Raw genomic sequence first — 21,047 nt, 5'->3', positions numbered from 1 at the left:
TCCAAAGCACAGCACATGTTTTACAATGCACCTGCTTCTCTCTTGTGTGTTTTGCCACCAGTTTTTCTGCTTTCTATCTGTTAGCACAGAGTCCAATATACTGAATCCTCATAACTGAAGACAAAATTATTAGCAGTGGTACTAATGAGAAACCTTGGCTCCCTCAAAGACTGTATTCTCTTTAAGTAACCTGATGCACTTAGAGGTTCTCTTGAGGCATTATGTGATTACCACTCAAGCCCAGAGTGAATGCAGGAAAATTCAACTGCACACTCATACCCCTTAATTGCTACCAGCTCCAGGCACTGAAATCTCCCATGGTGATAGAGTGGATTTTGGGGGTTTTTAAAGCCATTGCCTTTGTGCAGCTGCAGTCTTCTCCTCAGAGTCTGGGCTAGGCTGAGTTTTGTTTTCAGACAGGACAGAATTAAATGCTTTGTTTCAATGGGAGGTATAGAACTTGTCTGACTTTGGAGGGACAATTATCTTCCAGTTATAAATTCAACCATATTAACATTTTTATCTTCCAGTCTTTTCACATGGAGTGCTTAGCTTTCCTTACCAGCACTTGACTAGAGGGTTTTGTGAGGGAAGGAATGATGTAGATGTCTTCCAAAAATACATTCCCTGTTTTGCCTGTCCTTTCATTCTGGGCACAGATCCAGCCAGAGTCTGCATCCAGCCTTTTGTCTTCGGTGAAGATTAGTAAGTCTCCCTTCTTGAAGGACAGGATGCCAGGATCATCTGGAAAACAGAATAAGGGGGTACTGTTCAGGCCTGACAGTCTGAGAAAATGTAAAGCAATGTGAAAGACAAGGAAATTGTCTTTTGAAGGCCTGAAATCAGTTAGCAGTAGAAAGTGATTTGTGTAAATATGGCTAATTTTCCAGTAACACTTTCCAGTAACACCAGAGAAATCACTTCTGTTTCCTCTGACACCCTGACTTTGATCCAGTGAGGGCAATGGCAGAACTCAGTTTGATTCACATGAATGCTGACTTTGTGTCCAGACTGGCAGCAAAGCATGGAAAGGAACTCAGTAGTTGTAAGTAGCTGAAGTTAATGTTTACATTTTAAACATGCATGTCTGTTTGAGCCACCTATATTCCACAGGAAATTCCAATTTACTGCTTCTGTGAAATTCTTCTGCAAAGTATTTCCAGAGAGCCCAGATCCAACTTCCTACTATAACCAAACTGAGTTCCTGGACACTATACTATCTAAATAATATACATAAAGAAGGAGAAGGAGGAAGGAAAGGTTATTTGTGTGCAAGGGTACTGAATCCCATTGCCTTATGCTTGGCATTGCTGTGCTGATGCATCCCCCCAGGAGCAAAGGGACTCTTGATGAAGTTCCCCTCTCTTCTTTGAGCACCTTCAAACAAGTGCTGAGGATTCTTTCATGATTTCTCCACACCCTGTAGAAGAGTTATGGGACTTACCCTGGGATTTTTTCTCATGCATTGCCACAGCAAATTGTGATCTTTTCTTCAGTCCTTCCAGGAACATCACCACTAGCTCAGCAATGACCACGCTGTTTACAGATGTCAGAACAAACTCCTCGGCACGAAGCGTGATGAGAGTGCAGCTCTGTCCAAATGACTTCACTGCCCTAGGTATTATTGAACAATTTGTTACCAGGGCATCTGAAAAACTTACAGACCCATCTGTAAACACAGCCAAGGCACTCACATCTCTTTGCACGTAACTTCCTTACAGTGAATATTGGTAGTTCCTAATTTGCCTTCCCATGAGCTGGCAGGTGTGAAGGACTGAAGTGGCTCAGCTTTGCTATGGACTCCACTGTGTTTTGTACAAAAGTGCTTCCATATAGACACAAGTACGCCCTTCTTTTGGAGTAATTCAACAGCTAATTAAATCTCTGGCAGTCCTCACAGGGGGCTTTTTTGTGTATGTAAGACCCTTTTCTCCAAGTGACCTGATGCAAGGATGTGTGCCATGAGTAAGCAGTAGTTAACAACTTTTCTCAGTGATCCTCTTCTGGTCCATGATACCCGAGAAAGATGTCAACTCCCAGCATGCACAACAGACAATGGATTAACTGTGTCACTTATTTGGGCCATTGTTGTCTCAATGCCTGCCTGTGCTTCCTTACACCTTTCTGACTGAACAGGATCACTGCCTGTGCTTCCTTACACCTTTCTGACTGAACAGGACCACTTTACACCAGCTGGATGGATCCAGTTTTCATTATTTCCTTTACAGGCTGCTCAGTTTTCCCTTTCTTGGACCTAGGCTAAACCACCTTTCCAGGCACAGATAAAATCACCTAAGGAGGTGGCAGAGAAGGTACACCCTTTCTGAGTATGGAAGAGATGCCATCTTCAGATCTTGTCTTTCTGGGGCCCTCACCTGTTGGTGTGGATGCCAGTTATCTCTGGGTAGGTCAGCTCAAGGAGCCGCTTTTCTGACTCATCCAAGAAGCAGATGCCTTTCCAATTTATAGCAATGATGAAGTGGTTCTTAGGCAAGCTGGGTCCTGAAAAGACAGAAAAAATCCTTATCAATGCTGTACAAGTCTTCTCCTATTGACCTTATATCTATCCTCTACTCCCAGGCTCCAGATATTACCTGAAAACTTAGTGACTTCAAAGAATCTGGAAAAAAGCAAAGGCCACTGAAAGCGAGCAAAATCTACAAGCTGCTCCTTCACAGTCTGAGAGGAGAGATGGTCCTGTGTGTATGGGGCCTGCAGGAAAAAACACACCCAAGGTTTTCTCAGTAAAATCTGGTTTGCATGATCTGCAGACAATAAAGAACAAGCCTGATCCCAGAGATCCTAACAATTCTCTGCTGTTACTGGTGTCAAGGGAACTTGAAGAAAGTAAATCAGGAATGGTCTCCAGGGACCCACATGCACCTAACAGTGCCCACAGGCATCTGGATTCCAAATTTTCCTCAAATCTCTACTGACCTATTAAAAGTCTAATGTGCCTTGGATGCCATAGAAATAATTCAGGTAATCCATTTCCAGATCAAAAACCAGTACTTCATGCGATGCCCATCCTGACTTGGTTTTCAGATGGAAAATAGAGCCTTAAAAGCTACTCTATTCAGAGATTTAAATGTACTTTTTCATTCTTCCCCCTTGCTCTTCATATGGAAGTGTGAGCAGAAGGGTTTTCTGCTCCCTCAGACCTAATGAACTATTTGGGATCTCCAAACTGAGCTCGTTCTCCTTTTTCCTCTACAGACTATTAATAAATAAAAATGGTGAAAGAAGCAGAAGCTGGTGCTCAAGTGTGGTTACCCAGCAGTGCCTGACAAACCTCTTACCTTAGCATGTGCGTAGGTTATAAGGCTCACCCACTTTTCCAGGGGTTTGGACTTCAGCTGTTTTACTGGAATACAGTCATGGAGCACCTTCTGCACAAGTTCATTGTGGATGGTATCTCCAAATTTGATATAACAATATTTTGCACCTATCTCCACCAAATCTTCCTCCTGAAACAATTAATCTATTAAAAGAGGCCTAGAAGGATGTCAGAAAGGCTAGATAGCATCTTTCAGACTTTGAACCATTTAGGAATGGGGTTTTCTCAGTTTTTGTCTGGATAACTCTTAACAGTCACCCAGCATGAGGAGGGATAAACTTCTCACAATCATAACATCAGAGAGATTATTAGCAAAGATATTTTAAAGTACAACTCAATTTGCCCCTTTGGACATGCCTCCAAGCTCTCACTGAACTGGAAGTTGCAGGGAAGGGAAAAGTATTAATTAAAACTGTCAATGTGACAGCTGGCACAATCACCTGGACAAGGATTGTTCATTAAGAAGGGAAGGGTTGTTCACATCCACTTGAGAGGAATAGTGGATTTGTCTTTACAAACAAGCTGTGGGTCTGCTGGTAGATAAAACTAGCACTTGGAGATAAAAGAAACAATGGGAAGGATTCCACTGATTGATGAATAGAAAAATATATTTGCTTTTACAAATGAACTTTAGGTTGCTGATAAATGAAATTAGACATTGAAAGATGAAAAAAACAATGGGGAAGAAAAACCCCTAAATTCCATAAGAATTAAAAATTAAAAGGGAGGGTTATACATTAGAGGGAAATCTTTGGTATCAGGCATATTGGGAAGACTGGACCTCTCAAGTACCTCAGCCAATGGGGAAGGAGAGAGGGAAATGTGGCCGGGAAATCAGGATAAAAAGGAGGCTGCATCCTCCAAAAATCTGAGAGATCCCAGGGGAATGCCCCGTGGCCTCTCCCTTTATTGGAATAAAGTAAAAGGACTCCTCTGTCTCCTTTTTGAACACAACCCTCAGGTGTTGGTGGATTAATTTTCCTAACACACTACAAACAGTTCACATTCCTGCTTTGTAACATGGGAAGCACTAATCCAGTTGTGTCTCTTTAGGAGGGTGAATGAGGAGCCCCACCTTGTCACAGCGGTACTCTCCAAAGCGAACGCCCCGGATGACCTGGTGGTAGATGAGGTCGGTGCTGACGGGATCCTGGCGGGAGCTGTGCCAGGGCGTGAAGATCTCCTTGCGGAAGTAGAGGCGCCAGGGCGCGTGGCGCTCGTGCGTGCCGCGCTCCTTCACCAGCTGCTCGCACTGCGAGATGGCGTCCAGCACGTGCTCCCGGCCCCCGCCCAGCGACCACACCTGCCACACAGGGACACTGCATTTACTGCCAGCCTGCCTGAAGGACAGTTTACACACAGCTCCTGTCTCCTGACTGCAAGGAAAACTCCAAAAGGTAGGCAAGTTGTATGTGGTAAGTGGATGTATTTTTACGGGTCAGCTATGTGGCAAAGGAAACCTTACAGCAAGAATTGCTGAGTGATGGGCCAACAGAAAGGCAGAATAGGATTATCAGGTCTTGAGATCCAGCTGGGATTCAGAGCTGATTTGGTTTCAGCGCAGGACTGGGTTGAGGGAGTTCCAGAATTCAGGAATCCTCAGTGAGGCTGGGTGGGCAGCAGCAACTCCACAGAAAGAGAAGGGAGCATTTACTGCCAACCTGCTCTGGGCCTGCCCAAAGGATCAGGAACACAAAGCTCCTGGTCTTCTCACTGCGAGAAAAACTCCAGAAAGGTAAGCAGATGCGTATGCAAGTTGTATGTGGTAAGTGGATGTATTTTTACTGGTCAGCTATGTGGCAAAGGAAACCTTACAGGGCTGCAGCAAGAATTGCTGAGTGATGAGCCAACAGGAAGGCAGAATAGTATTGTCAGGTCTTGAGATCCATCTGGGATTCAGAGCTGATTTGGTTTCAGTGCAGGATTGGGTTGAGGGCATTCCAGAATTTAAGAATCCTCAGTGAGGCTGGATGGGCAGCAGCAACTCCACAGAAAGAGAAGGGAGCTTTCATTCTATTTTTCTACACTTTACCTTATCAAACACAGCAATGTAGAGTGAAAACCCAAAGATATCCTTCAGTTTGATTTTATCTGCTATGAACTGACAGATCTCTTTGGCAGTGGAAGCAGAGTCTGCAGGGACAGTGATGCTTTGGCCATTCATCAGGGTGACATGAAACATAATGGGTTTCTTCTGCTTTGTTGCCTGTAAGTCAGAGTTAAATGAGAGAAAAAATTTATGGACAAACCTTACTTTCTTCTGAAGAATGAAGTAAGCTTTTAGATCTAAGAGCTACGCACCTTGTACAACCTGGTCAACAATCTTTAAGTGAATCACCAACACCCACATAGTTTCTTCAAAGCATGGTGAGTTGTAAATATAAATTACATCCCTGGAGCAGCACTGGACTCAAGTTTTCTCCTCCTCACAGCTCAGTAGAGCTGAGAATCACATAACAGTGCTGACTGATAGACTTTTCATGAGCCACACTTGTCCTGATGACTTTTGGGAACAGCCTTACATGCATCAGTGGAGAGATGGCCTGCAACAAGCACATTGCCCAGGAAGATATGTGCTAAGCAATAGGGTCCCTGAGATTTAGGGAGGAATTGAACTGAGGTCTTGAAAGGAGAAGGGGGTGATTTTTAATTACTAGGGTGAAATTTAATTACTAAGGTGACAGTTAAAGGAAGTGGAGGACCATATAGCACCATCATACTCCTTCTTCCTTTCATTTTAAAAGCATAACCTTTGCTCAATTCTTTCCAAAAGTGATAGTAAGAGCTTTCCTCACGAGGTTGTTTCTGGCCTGTGGTTCCTGAGTGGATGGAGGTACTTCCCTGCATATCATCTGCTGCTCCTTACATACTTTTCTGCGTTTATGGTAACTGAATAGCCAGAAGAGGTATATCCAAGAAGCTGCCCAGACCAAGGTGGCTGGTCTTCAATCCCCTTGTGCAATTGATTTCCACTATTTGATTTAGGAATTCCTGCTATTACAGACTAGTGAATGTAGTATAACTACAAAGTAAGCAGTACACTTAGAAAAACCAGTACAAAATGTCCCAGATGAATATAATTAAGCCAAAAGGGAGTTGCTACCTGAAGTTCCAGCCAGCTGGGAGGTTCAGTGCGGGCCCCGTTGCTGTAGGTGCGTCTCAGACGCTCAGCACAGTACGGAGCATAGCCCGTGGGCCCATGGTGGATGAAATTCAACAGGTACTGCATGCACAGAGCAGGAGAAGGAGTTAGGAAACAATAATCCTCAGAAAACATTAAAAACCTTCTGCAACTGACACACTAGATTTCAGTGACCCATTAGCTTTCAGTTCACCAGAAAATATTAAAGATTAGGGCTGGAATTAATGTCTTCAAAAAGGAGGCCTGAGACACTTAGTTTTCACTCTTTCTTCAGAACTTTCAGTCCAAAGGGAGAGAAGATTTGTGCTAGTCTCTCCACTATGTTTAACTACATGAGTAGTGGAGACTTCATTCTTATGGTTAGGTTAGAGCTAGAGTTAGTGTTTTCAACCCAAGAGCCTGAAGTTTTATGACATGCTGTACGAATGGAAAAGCTGGGAAGAGGGCTAAGGTCAGATTAGGTCTAATGATGATTGATACTTTTAGTTCTACCAAGTCCTCTGGCAATATCAACTGAAGTCCATGATTAGGATGGGACATTTGAAGAGATGAATGGGATAAAATGAGCTTTTGGAGTCTGTATGGCTCTTGGAGGACAAGGACTTGTATTTATGTATCTGTATTTAGTGCAAGCATGCCTGATTCACCTGGTTATTTTAATTATTAAAAATATTCGTAGAGGTAGGGTATGGTTGTGTCTTTCATTAATTCTGCATGCTTCCAAGTCTTTGGATGAAGACTGGTGTCAAAATATGCCTATGGCTTGTGACTGGTTTGTTCCAAGTAGTGCCCATTTAGCAGCATGTATGATTAGATTGATTATTTAAACTGGAGTGTTAGTAAATCAAGGCTGAAGTTTCATGCACATCCATGGATCCTGTTTGCCCCTCAGATCTAGGAGGAAGCCTGATGTCAAGTTGGAGCCACGGGTTGAGTTTTTATCCCGTGGTGAAGTGGATTTATCCTCCATTAAAACTTGGAAATTAATAAATAATTAAAAAGTCCAAGTATCTGTTGGACTTTTTAGGGCTTAGAGATACAGGGTAAGGACTGATAAAACTTGGGGGTGTGATTTTGTGCTGGCCTCCTGAATATAATTAATGACAAGGGTTGTAACTGGAGACATCTTTTAGTTGTCTTTGGCTGGAAAGGTAGAATTGGAGAAGTTAAAATTTGTCAGATCCCTTGCAGATTATAGATCTAAAATGAGAGCTGTGATGAAACACAGAATCCAGACTGTATGATGTGTAATGAAAAAAATAAATATGAAGGCAGCAATAATTTATTTAAATTCCCAGATAAGCATATGTGATGAGAAAGTTTCTGCTGAAACCACAGCACCAGCTGCTCTGGAAGTCAAACATTTTATATGGCTGTCAGCATCAAAATACACAGGACACCAGCTGAGCTGAGGTGTGTGAGCTGCTGTAGGAAGGGTTAGCAGTGTACCTTCACAAACGTGTCTGAAGGTGGAAAGCAGCCAAGGCAAAGTGACAGAAGGATCCAGCCACGAGCATAGCTGCTCCTGTTGCTGTTTTCTGTGAGTTGTTTGCAAATCTGGCAATAAATCTCATCTCTGTAACGAAACATGAGAACAACAGATAATTCACTGTCTGAACTCTTTGGCTACATTTTGACTGCAAGCTTGGCAGGATTGCAGCTTGATGAGGTAGATCTGAGCTAGGTTCAACCACAACAGCTAGGATAGCACCTGTAATGCACCTCAGGAAATGGCTTTGCTATGGAAAAGGCTCCAGGCATGCTTAGGGCCTTTTGCCACTCCTTCTTATTCAAGTGCAATTCCCATGCTGAATTAACTTTAGCAGGGGGAGAGAGAGAGAGAAGCAGGGGGCTGTGCAGGAAAAACAACTGCTGGGTCATCCAGCTGTGAAATGGCATTGCTGTCCAAGAGTCTAGATGTGTAACTTGGTCTGAGCTCTCTGCAGCATGTGGGTTGTAGGTCATGGCTCTTGTGTGTCTGCTTGTAGGTGGATTTGGGGGTAAGGATGGGGGACATCCTGCTCAATTTTATATCTATATATCTATATATTTACATATATATATTTTATATATATTTATACACAAACTTGGAGTGAATCTTGCACAGAAATGGAGAAAAAAAGCACTTCAGTGTAAGCTTCTGAAAATGCAAGTTTACCTGCAACAAGGGCCTAAGGGAAACAGATGCAAAAATCTGCATAGAGATAAAACTGTTATTTAAAAAATCATCTTAATTTTTTCTAGACTCTTGGAACACACATTTGTCAAATCTGATGTGAGAGGGCACAAGTTGGATGAGTTTTCTGTTCCTTCATAGGACATTTGATGAAACACAAACCAAGGGTATAGGTACTTAGCCTGTGGCTATTATGCTATATGGATTGAATGCAATTTTTTCCAGTAGAGAATCTGCTTTAGGGAGTCTTGACTGAAACAGAGTGACTGTGGAGAGAGGAATGCAGCCCATGACTGAGGTCAAGGCACAGCCAGTGTTTGTGCTGGGCTTTGTTACAGAAAAGTGCTTAGGATAAAAAAGGAGAGGATTCATGAGGTCAGGTCAGAATCAACGAGCTTCTGATGTATCCTTCATACCATGCTTGGCCTAAGGTCCAGCCTCACACTGCTTGTGGTCAGGATTTCTCCTTAGTGTCTGATACACTCAGCAGTCCAGATCTTTGACCGTCTCTGATTCAGGGACATTGCTTGAGTGCTCAAAAAGAGGCTGTTGGGAAACCTTTCATCCACCTAGTATACATTAACTCCATATTTCTTATTCCTCTGAGTGACTCTTCTCCCTCATTCTAGGGCAGTGTTCCACCTTCAAGTGTTATTGAGTCATAGCCCTGAGCTCTGCCCCTTTCCATACCTGTGGGGTATTCAGAAAGCCACACATGGAGGCAGCTGGCCTAAACTGCAACATGAAAATACCAGAAAAGGCAGTAAAGGGAGTCATTCTCCAGGACTGTTGAAAAAGGATGCTGGATTTCCTTGATGCAATGGGCACCTGGCCCTAGGAAGGGGCTACAAATTTCCTACCTGATGGCAGGACGCAGAATTGCATTGCCAATAATGAAGTGTACTTTTTCTAGGTTGGACATAGGTCTCTGAGAGATCGAGATGTCCTCTTGGAAAGCCTCTTCTCCAGTTCGTAGCTGCTCTGTCACCTGAAAGAAAGAGAGTAGAACCCCAGAGTGCTCTAGAAATCTCCCCTCCTAGCAGGCAGCTCTCCCATAAATGAGAGACATTCCTTCCCTATCTTACTGGCTAAAACTCTTCCTGCTCAGGGCAGGAGAACCAGGCCATATTACCCCCTTGCCTCTAAAGGTAACTCATTAAATGTGCTCTTACAGCACTATCTCTGACTAGGAGAACTGTCTTGTACTGTCCTGTACAGCACATGGTTCTCAGTCTGCTCACGCCTCTGGGCAAGTTGTTCTGTAAAGCCAACAATTCTCAGTAATAAATCTCTCCTGGTGTTCTCTGCCAGAGAGCTGATGACATCAGTGCACACGGGGATTGTGTCCAAAGAGCTCTGCACCAGATATCCCACAAAGGGCTGCCCTGGTTTGGCAGGGAAACAAGTTCTCAGCTGGGAGGTTGCTCACATAACATCTGTCAGAAGGTGAAGACAGGCTTTCAGGCAAGAAGAAAGGGAAGCAATTTATTTCCACCTCTTACCTTCCCTGTCAGCTTGGATGACCGTTTCAGTTTCAGGGATGAAATCCCCTTAGAAATCTTGTTATCCTTTCTGCCTTCTCTCTGCAATACACATTACCATTATAGGAAATCAGATTAATGCACAGCAAGAATGATTCATTAAGGACAGAAAGATGCTCAAGTGAAGATGTTTTTGTTTTTTCTTCTCCTGCCAGAAAGAGCTGAGTGTCCTGCCAGGACTTTTGCACTTGTGACATTTCAAGTACAGTAGCATGAAAGAGTTTCTTTGCTTTTCTCACTCTTGGTGTAACAGCACAGAAACCAAGGAAAGCAAATGAAAACACAAACATAGTCTGCTTGTCTCACCATATTTGGGCTGTCATTCTTCAACTGGACCTGGTTTTTCCTGCCAAGTGTGTCATATATCTGTGTCATCACGGAGCTGCTCTTGGTGGTGGCACTCTTGGCAAACATTGCTGGCTCTGGCAGGTCCCCCATGAACCTCAGGATGATCACCCACACAGCTTGAGAAGCCTATAAGAGCAGAAAGCACAGTCAGACAGTGCCAACAGGACCAATGGCTCCGTGCCATATCTGCCTGTTTAGATTAAGAGCATTTTCTTCCTTTACCCAGTCCAAATTGTTAAAATTCGCATTTCCTCTGGCTACCTACATGAAGAGTTTAGTTTCATACCAAACAACAAGACAGCAACACACAAAACTTTCCTGCTAATGGAAGAGGGTACAGCTCTGGTGGAAAGGTCAGATTTCCTCTGTGATTGCTGAGCCCTCACCATTCCCTTTACTGACACCTGGAGATGTGTTGTGGCTGGAGGGAGGTGCTGAAGCCTTGGCTGAACTGCACTCTGCATTTGCTGACCTGGACAGATAAGCAGGGGAGTGGAATCTGCCAGGACCCTTCATGCCCAGAACTAGAAAGCCAAGTAATAGCAAAGTTCTTGATGCATGGGGTCCTCCATTCTGCCAGGCTGCTTAGAATTAAGGAAAACACCCTCCTCAATCCCCCTCTGGTTCAGTGGGATATTAGAGGCCTGGTCCTCCCCCTTCTGTCCTATCTCACAGACCAGCAACCCTAACAAGAGCAGAGACATGGATAAGCTCTCATTCTTCTTCTCTCCAGTCTATTTTTATCCCCAAAGGGTGTCTGGAGAAGTCAAAACACACCCAAGTTCCCTCTTTGGGCAAGAACAAAGGTGACCAGAGATCCTGCATTGGGCAGGTGTTTGTGTGAAGTGTCTGCCAGCAAATTGCCAAAAATGCTGATGGGAACTGCTGCTTTCAATACCATGGCTCAGGACTATCTCCTTGGCTCTGGAGTCTCTGGTTCCCAGGGCTGTGCCAGAGCCAGGACCCAGGGATGATGGGACCTGTAAAGCCAGGGCTGTGGAGAGAGCAGGTTCAACATGAACAACAAGGAGCCAGATACCAGGACGTTGTCCTTGTCATCGTGGTAGAGCAGTGGGTGCCGCAGCTGCCTCCGGATGTGCGTGTGAGTGGAAGAGCCCTGGAAATAAGTAGCTGCAAACTTGGGAAAGGTGTACTCTTCCAAACCATGTGCTTCCTCTTCTAGCTCCACGCTCATGGGAACCATGTCCAGGTCCACTTCCTCCAGCTTGTTAGGCTTTGTTTCCAAGTCCTGTGCAGAACAGGAGGAAGAAGCATATTTTCTTTTACTGAACTCTGATATGCTTATGTTTAGTTTTGCATTTTTTTCCCCTTGGCCATAGGTCTTCCAGAATTTGCCTTTCCAGCTAACCCCAAAGCCATTTACAGTTGCTACCAACACATCATTTGGACTCAGAGCTTGTCCTTCTGAGATGCATCCATTCCATGTGGTCTTCCTATCTTGGTCCTCAGCAAGAATATTGCTGATGGAGAATCCAGGTGTTACTGTTCACATCCAGTATTTATCCATACCATTCTATTCTGCCCCCCGCTTCCAACAAAATTCCAACCTCCACAGCTATCAGGAGAAGTATATCACAGATTTTGCCTTTAAGAATATGGTATAACTTGGGTCATGAACTTTCAGCTTGTTTCAGGTAGAAAATCACTGAGAGCACTGTCAGCAGAGCATAAGATTGGTGCCAAAATGCAGAGGGTGGGCCAAAGAAACAAATGCAAAGTTTGAAGCTATAAAGTCCCTAAACTGCACTTGACCAAAAACTTTTGGGAGCTCACCTCTGCAAGAGATGCTTTAGTGACTGGATGAATAATTTGGGGGATTCTTTCACTGTACAGAAGTTCACTAAACAGAACTGACCTCTGATGGAATTCCAGCAATCAATGGACTTACTCAAGGGATAACCATGACCCTTTACCAGTCTGCAGCTCAGTACCTCAAAACCCAGAGGAGCCTGTCCTTCTTGGCCTCCAATCATAGAAGGTAAAAACCCAAAAATTTTGTCCACCATTTCTTGGTCGCTGATAACATCATGATTTGTTGGTTTATTGCCAAGCACGTTCCTCCCTTGTCTTGCTTCTGCCTCCTCTCTCTCCTGAGTTGGCAGGTGCTCCTTTAAACACAGAAATAGGCATGATTTGAACATGAACATCATGAATGAACATCATTCTGCTAGAGTGAAGGGGCATGAAGACGAAACACTTCCATAAAGGTGTGTGACTGTGAGGTCCAGCTCTGCCAGTGCAGTGCTGAAACAGGAAGTCAAATGTTGCTGTGTCAAGCAGTCACAAAGACCTGGCCCATGAGCAGCAGTCCCCTGCTCTTACAGCTGTCTTTATGGTATGTTGGCCTATTGATAATGATGTGCAATTATACAAGAACTTAATCAACAAGAGATAATACAGGAAAAGCACAGAATTTCTAGAGAAAGCCCCACAATTTTTAAAATTTTAAAATGTTTTGTGTCAGGAGAGTTGTAATAGCATTGGACATATTTGGCTGAAGTGCCCCCTTATGCTGCAATCAGAAATGTGTGTGTGTTTGCCTTGTTATATTTTCAAAGCATCATTACAAATAGGGTTACAACTATGTCTTATCTTTCTTTAAATATAGCAGTGCTCAGAGGTTTGAGCAAGTCCACAGGTGTGAGCTGGGTAATGCTGGCCAGTGTTCCTCCTCCAGCATACCTACCTTTTGTAGTGTCATAGCTTCTTCCCTTCCTTTTAATGGTCCCAGGACTTGGATATTCCTGGCTTCCAGCTTGTTCTGTGGACAACAGGAGTATTCTGTGACTGTTTGTACAACTGTTGAGGCAACTCCCTTCTGCCTTTAACAAACTGTCCATAGCAGGACTTTGTCCCAGCAGAGGCTTAGTTCAAGATTTGATATTTTAGGGAACAGCCCGTAGGCAGAAATCTGCAAACTGGCTTAGTCCTGTTTGTACAGCATTAGTACAGAAAGGATCCTGTGCTATGGACTGCCAAGGGTAGCACGTTCCAAGACACACTGTATTGGGATTCCCTTCTGAATGGTTCCCTGAGTGCCACCCTGCTGTAGAAATTGATCTCCCCTTGCAGGACTAGCTGATAACACAGATCTTATATTTTCTCCCTTCTGTCACAGCCACTGCAGCTGTATCAATGAAGTTTTGATCCATGATAACAATCACATAAAGCAAATGTAAACAAGACAAGTCTGCTTAACACTCTGCTTTTGTACTTGGCAAGAGTTCAAATTAAAATACCCCAAAATGAATATCCACACCCAATGCTATGTTAAGGCGACACTTGCTGGTGATAAAATCTCTATTGGATTTCATAGAAACAACGTGTTCACAAGGCATCTGTGAGCATTACCTCCCTCTTCATCCTCTGGAAGGTGTGGCGAGCGAGCATGCCCCTGGCATGGGCCTGTATGACGCGTGCAGCTCTGTGCTGCCGTGCCAGGCTCTGGCGCAGCAGGAACCCGCGGCACCGCGCCTGGAACGCCACGATCCGTGTGCGCGTGGCCTCGTAGCGCTGGGCCAGCTGCCGGCCCCGGTACAGCGCCTGCAGCCGCCCGAAGCCCAGCAGCGCCTGCAGGACAGAGAGAAAAGGAATCGTGGCTCAGAGTGTCTGCTGGTCAGAGAGACTCTGAGATACATACAAGTCTCTTTTTCCTAGCCCAGTAGTTGAAGGGGAGTCAGGATTCTTCTGTTCCCGTTCTCAAGGTTGTTTATTATTTCTTATCTAGAACATTCTTTCTCTGACTCACCAAGGTCTGTCTGTCAGGTTGGGTTGAGGCACACTGCCCACTAAAAACCATGTGTACATTATTTATAATAACTTCTTAATACTTATCACTTATGTTAGACAGTGAGTTTCTACCTTAAATTAATCCAAAAGTGCTACTACCGCAGCAGAAGATGCAGGCCAAGAAGAAGAAGGGAAAGACTGGGCATGCTTAGATTCTTCTATCTTGCTTTCTGAACCCTTATTCTAAAAACCCCAAAAATCTATTTTTCACCTTGTGACAAACTAACTATTATTCTATTTAAACTCTCTTGACTTGTAATTCTTCATATAAAGGTGGTAATTTCCTTCATGGGTCAAAATCAAACTCACAGTTGTCTTGTGCTTTGTGCCAAGGTCTCTGAGCCCCTTGGCAGGGGCTTGAGCTATCTAAGACAGCCAAAGAGATGTCTTGGCTTCTGACAATTATGGTTCCAAACCATCGAGATGAGTTGGGATGTAAGGTGGAATGAGTAGAAAATAACAAAATTTGGTGACTGGATAAAGACACTGGAAGGGGTTAATGTCATATTACCCATTAGGCTTTTTTTTCTACAAGTAATAGGCCTTTAAAACTAGTATATAGAGTTATTTGGGGGATCTGTTCTAGAGAGTGCCTCCAGAAAATGACAATTGTAGCCTGGGATTATGACAAGAGCAGAAATGAAGCCAGGTGAATGGAAACAAGCAATCAGACAGGAATTGCATCACTGATGCAGAATAGAGAATCTTTCTGACTGAAACTGGCAGTTTCTCCTCCTTCCCATCTCAAATGGGATGTATGGAATATAATAATCATAATAATAATCCCTGCCACACAAATACATAATCTGTGAGCACCCCCAGTTTTCCTCACCCAGAAAATGCACCATCTATAGAAAACAGTCAATATTTTGTACACAGAATCATTAAGGTTGGAAGAGACCTTCAAAATTATCTAGTCTAATTGTCAATCCAGCACCATCATAACTACCCCTAAACCACAGCCACAGGTGCCACATTCAGATGCCTCTTCAACATGTCCCAACATGGTGACTCTACCACCACCCTGGGCAATTTATTCCAGAGCCTGACCACTCTTTCAGTGAGTTTTTTTTCTTAATATCTAATCTGAATCTGAATCTTCCCTTGCAAAATTCTTGATAATGTGAGATTGATATGACTTTTCTGGTAATTTTTTACAAATTCCCAGTTTTCCTGCAGCAGTTGTGGAAGACACTTTGCTCATAGCATGGTGATGATGCACAAAGGCTACTAGGCTTGTGGTTCTGATTGTAAGAAGTGTGGGACCACTTATATGTCAGGTCTCTGGATCTAGGCCTGTTGAAGGTGAGTTGGGTCCTATTTCATCAAAAAGCAGAAATGTCACAGGTTCAGCAAGCCCTGAGAGGTCCCAGAGCCCCCCTTGGACTTCATACCCTCCTCTACACCCTGTCATCTATTCTCCCTTCAGTTGAGAATATCTTCATTCCTAATACTTCACTCAGTCTGGCAGGGCCCAATATATAAACACATACACACAAAAATATAAATTCATTGATGCACCTTCACCTTACCATTCTGAACTCCTTCCGGCAGCAGTAGCCTCTCCAGGCTGACTGAATGGCTACAGCAGACCTCCTCTGTTTCAGGAACTGCTTCCTAAGCAGACACACATGGGAGGTGACAAACAACAGGTTATCTCTGTTGCTTCTATGATAGTAGCAGAGAATAAGGTAGCTTTTTTCCCCCTTTTTGGGAATGTCCACAGTCTGATGTCAGCCTTATTTGCTGCAAAAATACTCACAGCAACTGCAGACCAAATTAATTGCTGTAGTCAGAGAGCTCTGTAAGAACTAAAAACCCCTCACATCAAGACTGTACAAGTTAACTTCCCCATCTAGTAACCTCTTTCTCTCTGTTTTGCTGCCAGGCCAAGGAGCCCATCTGAGCAAGATGAACCTCAAGATGGTACAAACTGTCACACTGCAACTGAAAAAGGTAGCACATAGCTCTGGTGGACTAAAAGTAAAAGCAAGGTGAGGCTTTTGGTTTGGATACTCTGTTGGATAGCAGGCAGAGTCTGAAAAAAAAAGAGAGGAAGTTTTGGGGCATTTGTGTAATATTTTTTAGTTATTCCTTCACTATGGTCAAGAGTATTTTTAAACCAAACCAAGACTCATTCCTATATCATGGTTCTGATTGAGGGGTTACAAGATCCATGAGTACAAATCATGATGCAAAGCATTTAATGAGGACAGACATTTATTTGACAGTGACTAAATTTCACTTCTGAAGAGATTTCAAACTAAAGCAGACACAATGCAAGAATTAGGCATCAAGAGGAAGACTAGTTAGTTTCCATCTGATTCTTATCAACATCTTGTATCCTAGAAGCAATCTAACTAAGAGAATTCTTGTAGCTGAGGAGGGTGCAGATTCCATGGGGATTTCCTGCTTTCCAGATGTCTACTAAAAATATTAGGAGCAAGTCCTCCTTTCAAACTTTCCTTTACATACATGCCGCAGCCCTGCATTTTGAAAAACATCACGAAAATAACAAAACTGAGCCAAAACAAATCTTTATCCAACATCTGCATAGATACACTGTACATTATTGCATAATGAGCATGAAATTTAGGGCTAGTGGAAGGTATAGTCATACTCAAAAATGCTGCACAGAGTGTGTTAAGCTGCACCACAAAGATTAGCTACTTCAAAATAAAGCAAATTCCCTTCTGTAAGATCACTGACCTGTCCTTCAATCCTCTCATCACCTTCTGGATAAGAAGAACCTTATCTGTGAGTACATTTTGGAGTTGCAGCTCCAATACAGTGTCATGATGATCCTGTTAAAAGAAAGTGTGGATATGCCAGCTTAGCAGACTCACCTAAAACCTCTGGAAATGGGACACATGGTCTAAAAGAGACCCAAAATCAGCATAATATGACTAAAATGCATTTATGGTACTGCATTAGGAAGAGTGCGCACCACCTGACCAGACTTGGTCTAGCTATAGCCATAAACAAGAAAGAATCTGCCTGCAGCAAGACTGTTTTCTTGGGGGTATGCTACAGGCAAGGTGGTCCTCTGCAACAGTCCACTGGTATCCTGTTCTTTTTTATGCTCCAACACATTGCACTGTGCTGTTTCAGCTGCAGCGCTGTAGCACAGGAACAGGATCAGCCTCTCCTACACCAAACCCTCTCCATTGAATTATTTGGCTTTCAAGAACAAAGATCCACCCTCAGATTCAAGAGAGAGTTTGTAAGACAACCCAGTCCTCCTTGGTTGCCACTCTTGCACAAGCAGGCCAAGCTGTACTGTGAAGCATCCAGTTTTTCATGAGAAAAGACAATAAACTGTCCTTTTTACTTACTTTAAGGAAAATCTTGGTCCTTCCAACTTGCCAGCTTTCATCCTTGCCCAGCACTGCTTGGGAGATGCTGATGCAGCTCTGTCGAGTATCATTCTTCAGCTGATGTGCAAAAGCATCATGATGTTAGGGCTTGGCTGTGAAACACAGCAAGTGAAACACAGCAGGGATCTACTGGCCTGCATTCCAAAGGGTGAAGAGCAGAAACAGATGAGGTCTTGCAGACCTCTGGGCTGGTAGTACCATGAATGAAAGTGGTTCAGCTGAAATGGTCAGCAAGAGGAGGGATGTGATTGCCTGACTAAACATTCCAGAGTCAAGGTGTGAGGAGGACATCAGAGACCTGAGAATTGTGTGATCACAGTAAAAAACCATCTGAGGGCAATGGGAATGGGGATGGTACCCTGCTTGGGATGTCTGTGAGGAGCAGGCCAAGGACAGCTGGACCTCAAAGCAACTCTGTTTTCAGCTAAGGTTGAAGGGAGTATTTAACTATTCAGCTATAATTACTGTGATAACAGTTCCTATGATGACTTCTGTGCTGACAGCTCCCTCAACTCTGCCAGCAGTAATTCAAAAACTTTCTTCTGTGGGAAAGACTAAAGCCTCATAAGGAAAAGTTAGATTAGCCTTACGCCATGTTTTTGCTTGCACACCTTTTGTCGCAGAGACCATGGCAGAAGAAATCTGTATCTCTCAAAGAACTCCTCAAAGCTGTAGCGGACGGGGTACCCGGCCTTCCTGATCTGGATGGTCTCCATCATCCCCGAGTAGCGCAGCTGCTTGATGCACAGCTCCCGGTCAAACAGCTGCAGGGAAAGCAGACAGGGAGGAGACTGAGAAAAGGTACACGTGCAGTATCCCTCAGAACATGTCTGTTAACCTCCAGCCTCAGAGGGCCTGCAGAATGGCATACTGTGCTTTTTTAAATTGTATTTTTCTTCCATGCACTAAATTGTTAATTACAAGCATAAACAAGTCACCCCAAAGGATCTTCCATTTTGTGTATGTCAGCAGTAGAGACAGTCTGTTAACTTCAGTCTGGCTACCATTTTTTGTTCTAAAACTGCAATTTCAGATGAACAGTGACTTCATCATATAGTTTTGTAGGTGTGAATAGATGCATTAGCAACTTAGGCCTTTGGGCATACCATGCCAAGCACAGCAGGCATGCTGCTCTTCTTATTATTGTTTAATCTTATCTGAGTTAAAAAGTTGTCTCACTAACCCACATGTAGCGCTTCAAAAATTTTTAAATCACTTGACCAACACCATACAAGGTTTTACAGTAGAACCAGGTCAAAATTCCCCAAGTCCCAGCCATGTGTCCTAATGATAAATGGACTCTTCCTGGTATGTCAGATTAAGCCAAATCACCTCTCTCACAAACTCCCATAGCTCTCCTGTTCTCTCTCAGGCTATCTCATAGTATGATCATTGTTGATTCTGATGTTTTTTGCTTGTTCTTGTGTTGAGGGTCTACAGACTTTTCAGTTTTGTCTGTACTGAAAAGGTGTCTATAACTTTACTCAGGAATACACCTGTGTGCTCTTTTGCTATCCATTACTCTATGGTGCTTTTTTGACATGCTTTTGCAAATTAACCATATATCCTCCTATTATGTTTATTGCAGGAATACCCTGTACTCCAGCTCTCCTTGGGTGCAGCCAAGTACAACTAGAAAATGTTACACAGAAACTGAGAGCCTTTTCTCATTACAAACTTTACCAAAGGTAAGACCTTGTATTGTTAGAGCATTACCAGTGGTTTCTTGTAGTCATTTGGCTTGATGCAGCGGATGAAGTATGGCTGGCACTGCTCCAGGATCTTCATGAGCTTTTCCAGGGATTGCTTGAACTGTCCTCCCAGTGTCGAGAGGCGCTTGGTGGTATCCAAGCCCTGGGAAGAGAAAGCACATGCTGACTGCAGCATCATTCACTCTCAGAGGCCAATTAATAAACCTTTGTATTTTTGTACAATCTAACAGCATCACACAACCAACAGGAAAAAAATTATTTACCTACATGGGAGTTACATTGGCCATCTGCATCTTATTAATTTATGTTTATTCTTGTAAAGAAACCCCTCACTAAGTGCTTTCAGCTACTTGGGCACTAAGTTCTACCAGTAGGGGTGGCTGTGGTGGAAGTAATTCCACCCACAGGAGCCCACATGCACCTGGCTGTTCCAACCAAGGCTGTGTTTAGTGCCAGGCCTGGGTGCCAAGCTGTGCTTCCTGGGAGTGTGCCTGAAAGCTTGGTGAGAAACAGCCACTCCCAAAGGAGGAATAAACTTCAGGCCAGATATTTTGCTGCCATCATAGCTAGGAATGCTAAAGATCTAGAACAGCCCATTCCTTAGGGATGAGGATGGCTGATCACCTTGGTCATTAATACTACAGTAAGCAGTGAAAAGGCAAACTTTTACTGGAGTATAAGGTATGAGGTGCTCCAGACTTCCCCAGCCTCTCTGACAGCACAGTTCCACCTGTCTTTTTCACACAAATTAGGCCTAAGTTTCTACATCTCAGTGTGGGCACATTAAATTACAGTGACAACAGTACAGATTCCAAATAACAGAAGAACTCCACTGGCCTTTTACATTCAGGCAATGATCTGTCATTGAAGCACAACACAGCCTGTTTGTTTGTTTGTTTGTGGGGTTTGGTCCATTGTGGAGTTGTTGGAAATTTTTCAAAGTAAATAATTTAAAGTCCAATGGCTCCCCCTCACTTCCATGATCTTTAGGAAGTGCTCATCCTGCTGTTCTTACTTCTAAAGTTCTCATTTGAATACTCAGATTTCCACACTCAGCTTCAGCTACAGGACAAGGCTGCCCTCCAGTGATCAGTCATTCCTGTCTTTGGAAAACAGCTCCTGGGAATGTCTCATTGCAGCTCTGATGCATCTTAGGGCTAGCAAGCACCCAAAGTGGGTATAATGACAACATATACGTATTTTTGTGATTGTCACTCTCAGACCTTAGAGGCCTTTCTGTTGTACCATCAGTGGGATGGCCACACAAGGCCAAAGCCCATACCCTCATGATCTCACACATGCAACATTGTTAAAGCTGAATTTGTTGTTGAGTTAATGGTGACTTTTCTGTTGTGGTGTGCCAGGAAAGGAACTCTGATACCTCAGGACAAAAAAGTGTTTTCTGGCACATCACTCATTTTTTTTTTTTGTAGCTTGCTTCTAAGGCTTTTTTTGTAGCTTGCTTCTAAATGGTGGTGGTCCCATTTATTTGAACACCAACAGCTAATTTCTGTGCATTTTGACATGGGGTAGCCCACATTTGGTATTTCCTTTCTTGAGATGCTGCTGTACTTTTTTTTCAATAACACAGCCTTATTTATAGG

At 43.5% G+C, this 21,047-nt stretch overlaps 1 protein-coding gene across 1 annotated transcript in view; it reads right to left on the bottom strand.

Moving 5' to 3' along the window:
• MYO7B (myosin VIIB) overlaps positions 1-21,047 on the bottom strand; it is a 47,009-nt gene that overhangs the window by 13,080 nt on the left and 12,882 nt on the right. Inside the window, exons 16-35 of the mRNA XM_054282683.1 lie at positions 19,448-19,585; positions 18,343-18,495; positions 17,690-17,788; positions 17,064-17,158; positions 15,887-15,971; positions 13,917-14,135; positions 12,497-12,673; positions 11,584-11,793; positions 10,503-10,670; positions 10,158-10,238; positions 9,516-9,643; positions 7,929-8,055; positions 6,441-6,560; positions 5,370-5,543; positions 4,413-4,640; positions 3,300-3,467; positions 2,595-2,712; positions 2,376-2,502; positions 1,445-1,614; positions 563-744 (exon numbers count right to left, since the gene is read on the bottom strand). Of these exons, the coding sequence (XP_054138658.1) occupies positions 563-744; positions 1,445-1,614; positions 2,376-2,502; positions 2,595-2,712; positions 3,300-3,467; positions 4,413-4,640; positions 5,370-5,543; positions 6,441-6,560; positions 7,929-8,055; positions 9,516-9,643; positions 10,158-10,238; positions 10,503-10,670; positions 11,584-11,793; positions 12,497-12,673; positions 13,917-14,135; positions 15,887-15,971; positions 17,064-17,158; positions 17,690-17,788; positions 18,343-18,495; positions 19,448-19,585 (2,967 nt within the window). The remainder of the gene's footprint in view (positions 1-562; positions 745-1,444; positions 1,615-2,375; positions 2,503-2,594; positions 2,713-3,299; positions 3,468-4,412; positions 4,641-5,369; positions 5,544-6,440; positions 6,561-7,928; positions 8,056-9,515; positions 9,644-10,157; positions 10,239-10,502; positions 10,671-11,583; positions 11,794-12,496; positions 12,674-13,916; positions 14,136-15,886; positions 15,972-17,063; positions 17,159-17,689; positions 17,789-18,342; positions 18,496-19,447; positions 19,586-21,047) is intronic.

This window comes from Melozone crissalis, unplaced genomic scaffold (genome assembly GCF_028551555.1).
Source record: "Melozone crissalis strain CALT ecotype California unplaced genomic scaffold, PUWL_Pcris_2 ptg000034l_1, whole genome shotgun sequence".
NCBI classification, from domain to species: Eukaryota; Metazoa; Chordata; class Aves; order Passeriformes; family Passerellidae; genus Melozone; species Melozone crissalis.
This window is presented reverse-complemented; position numbering and strand designations above follow the sequence as displayed.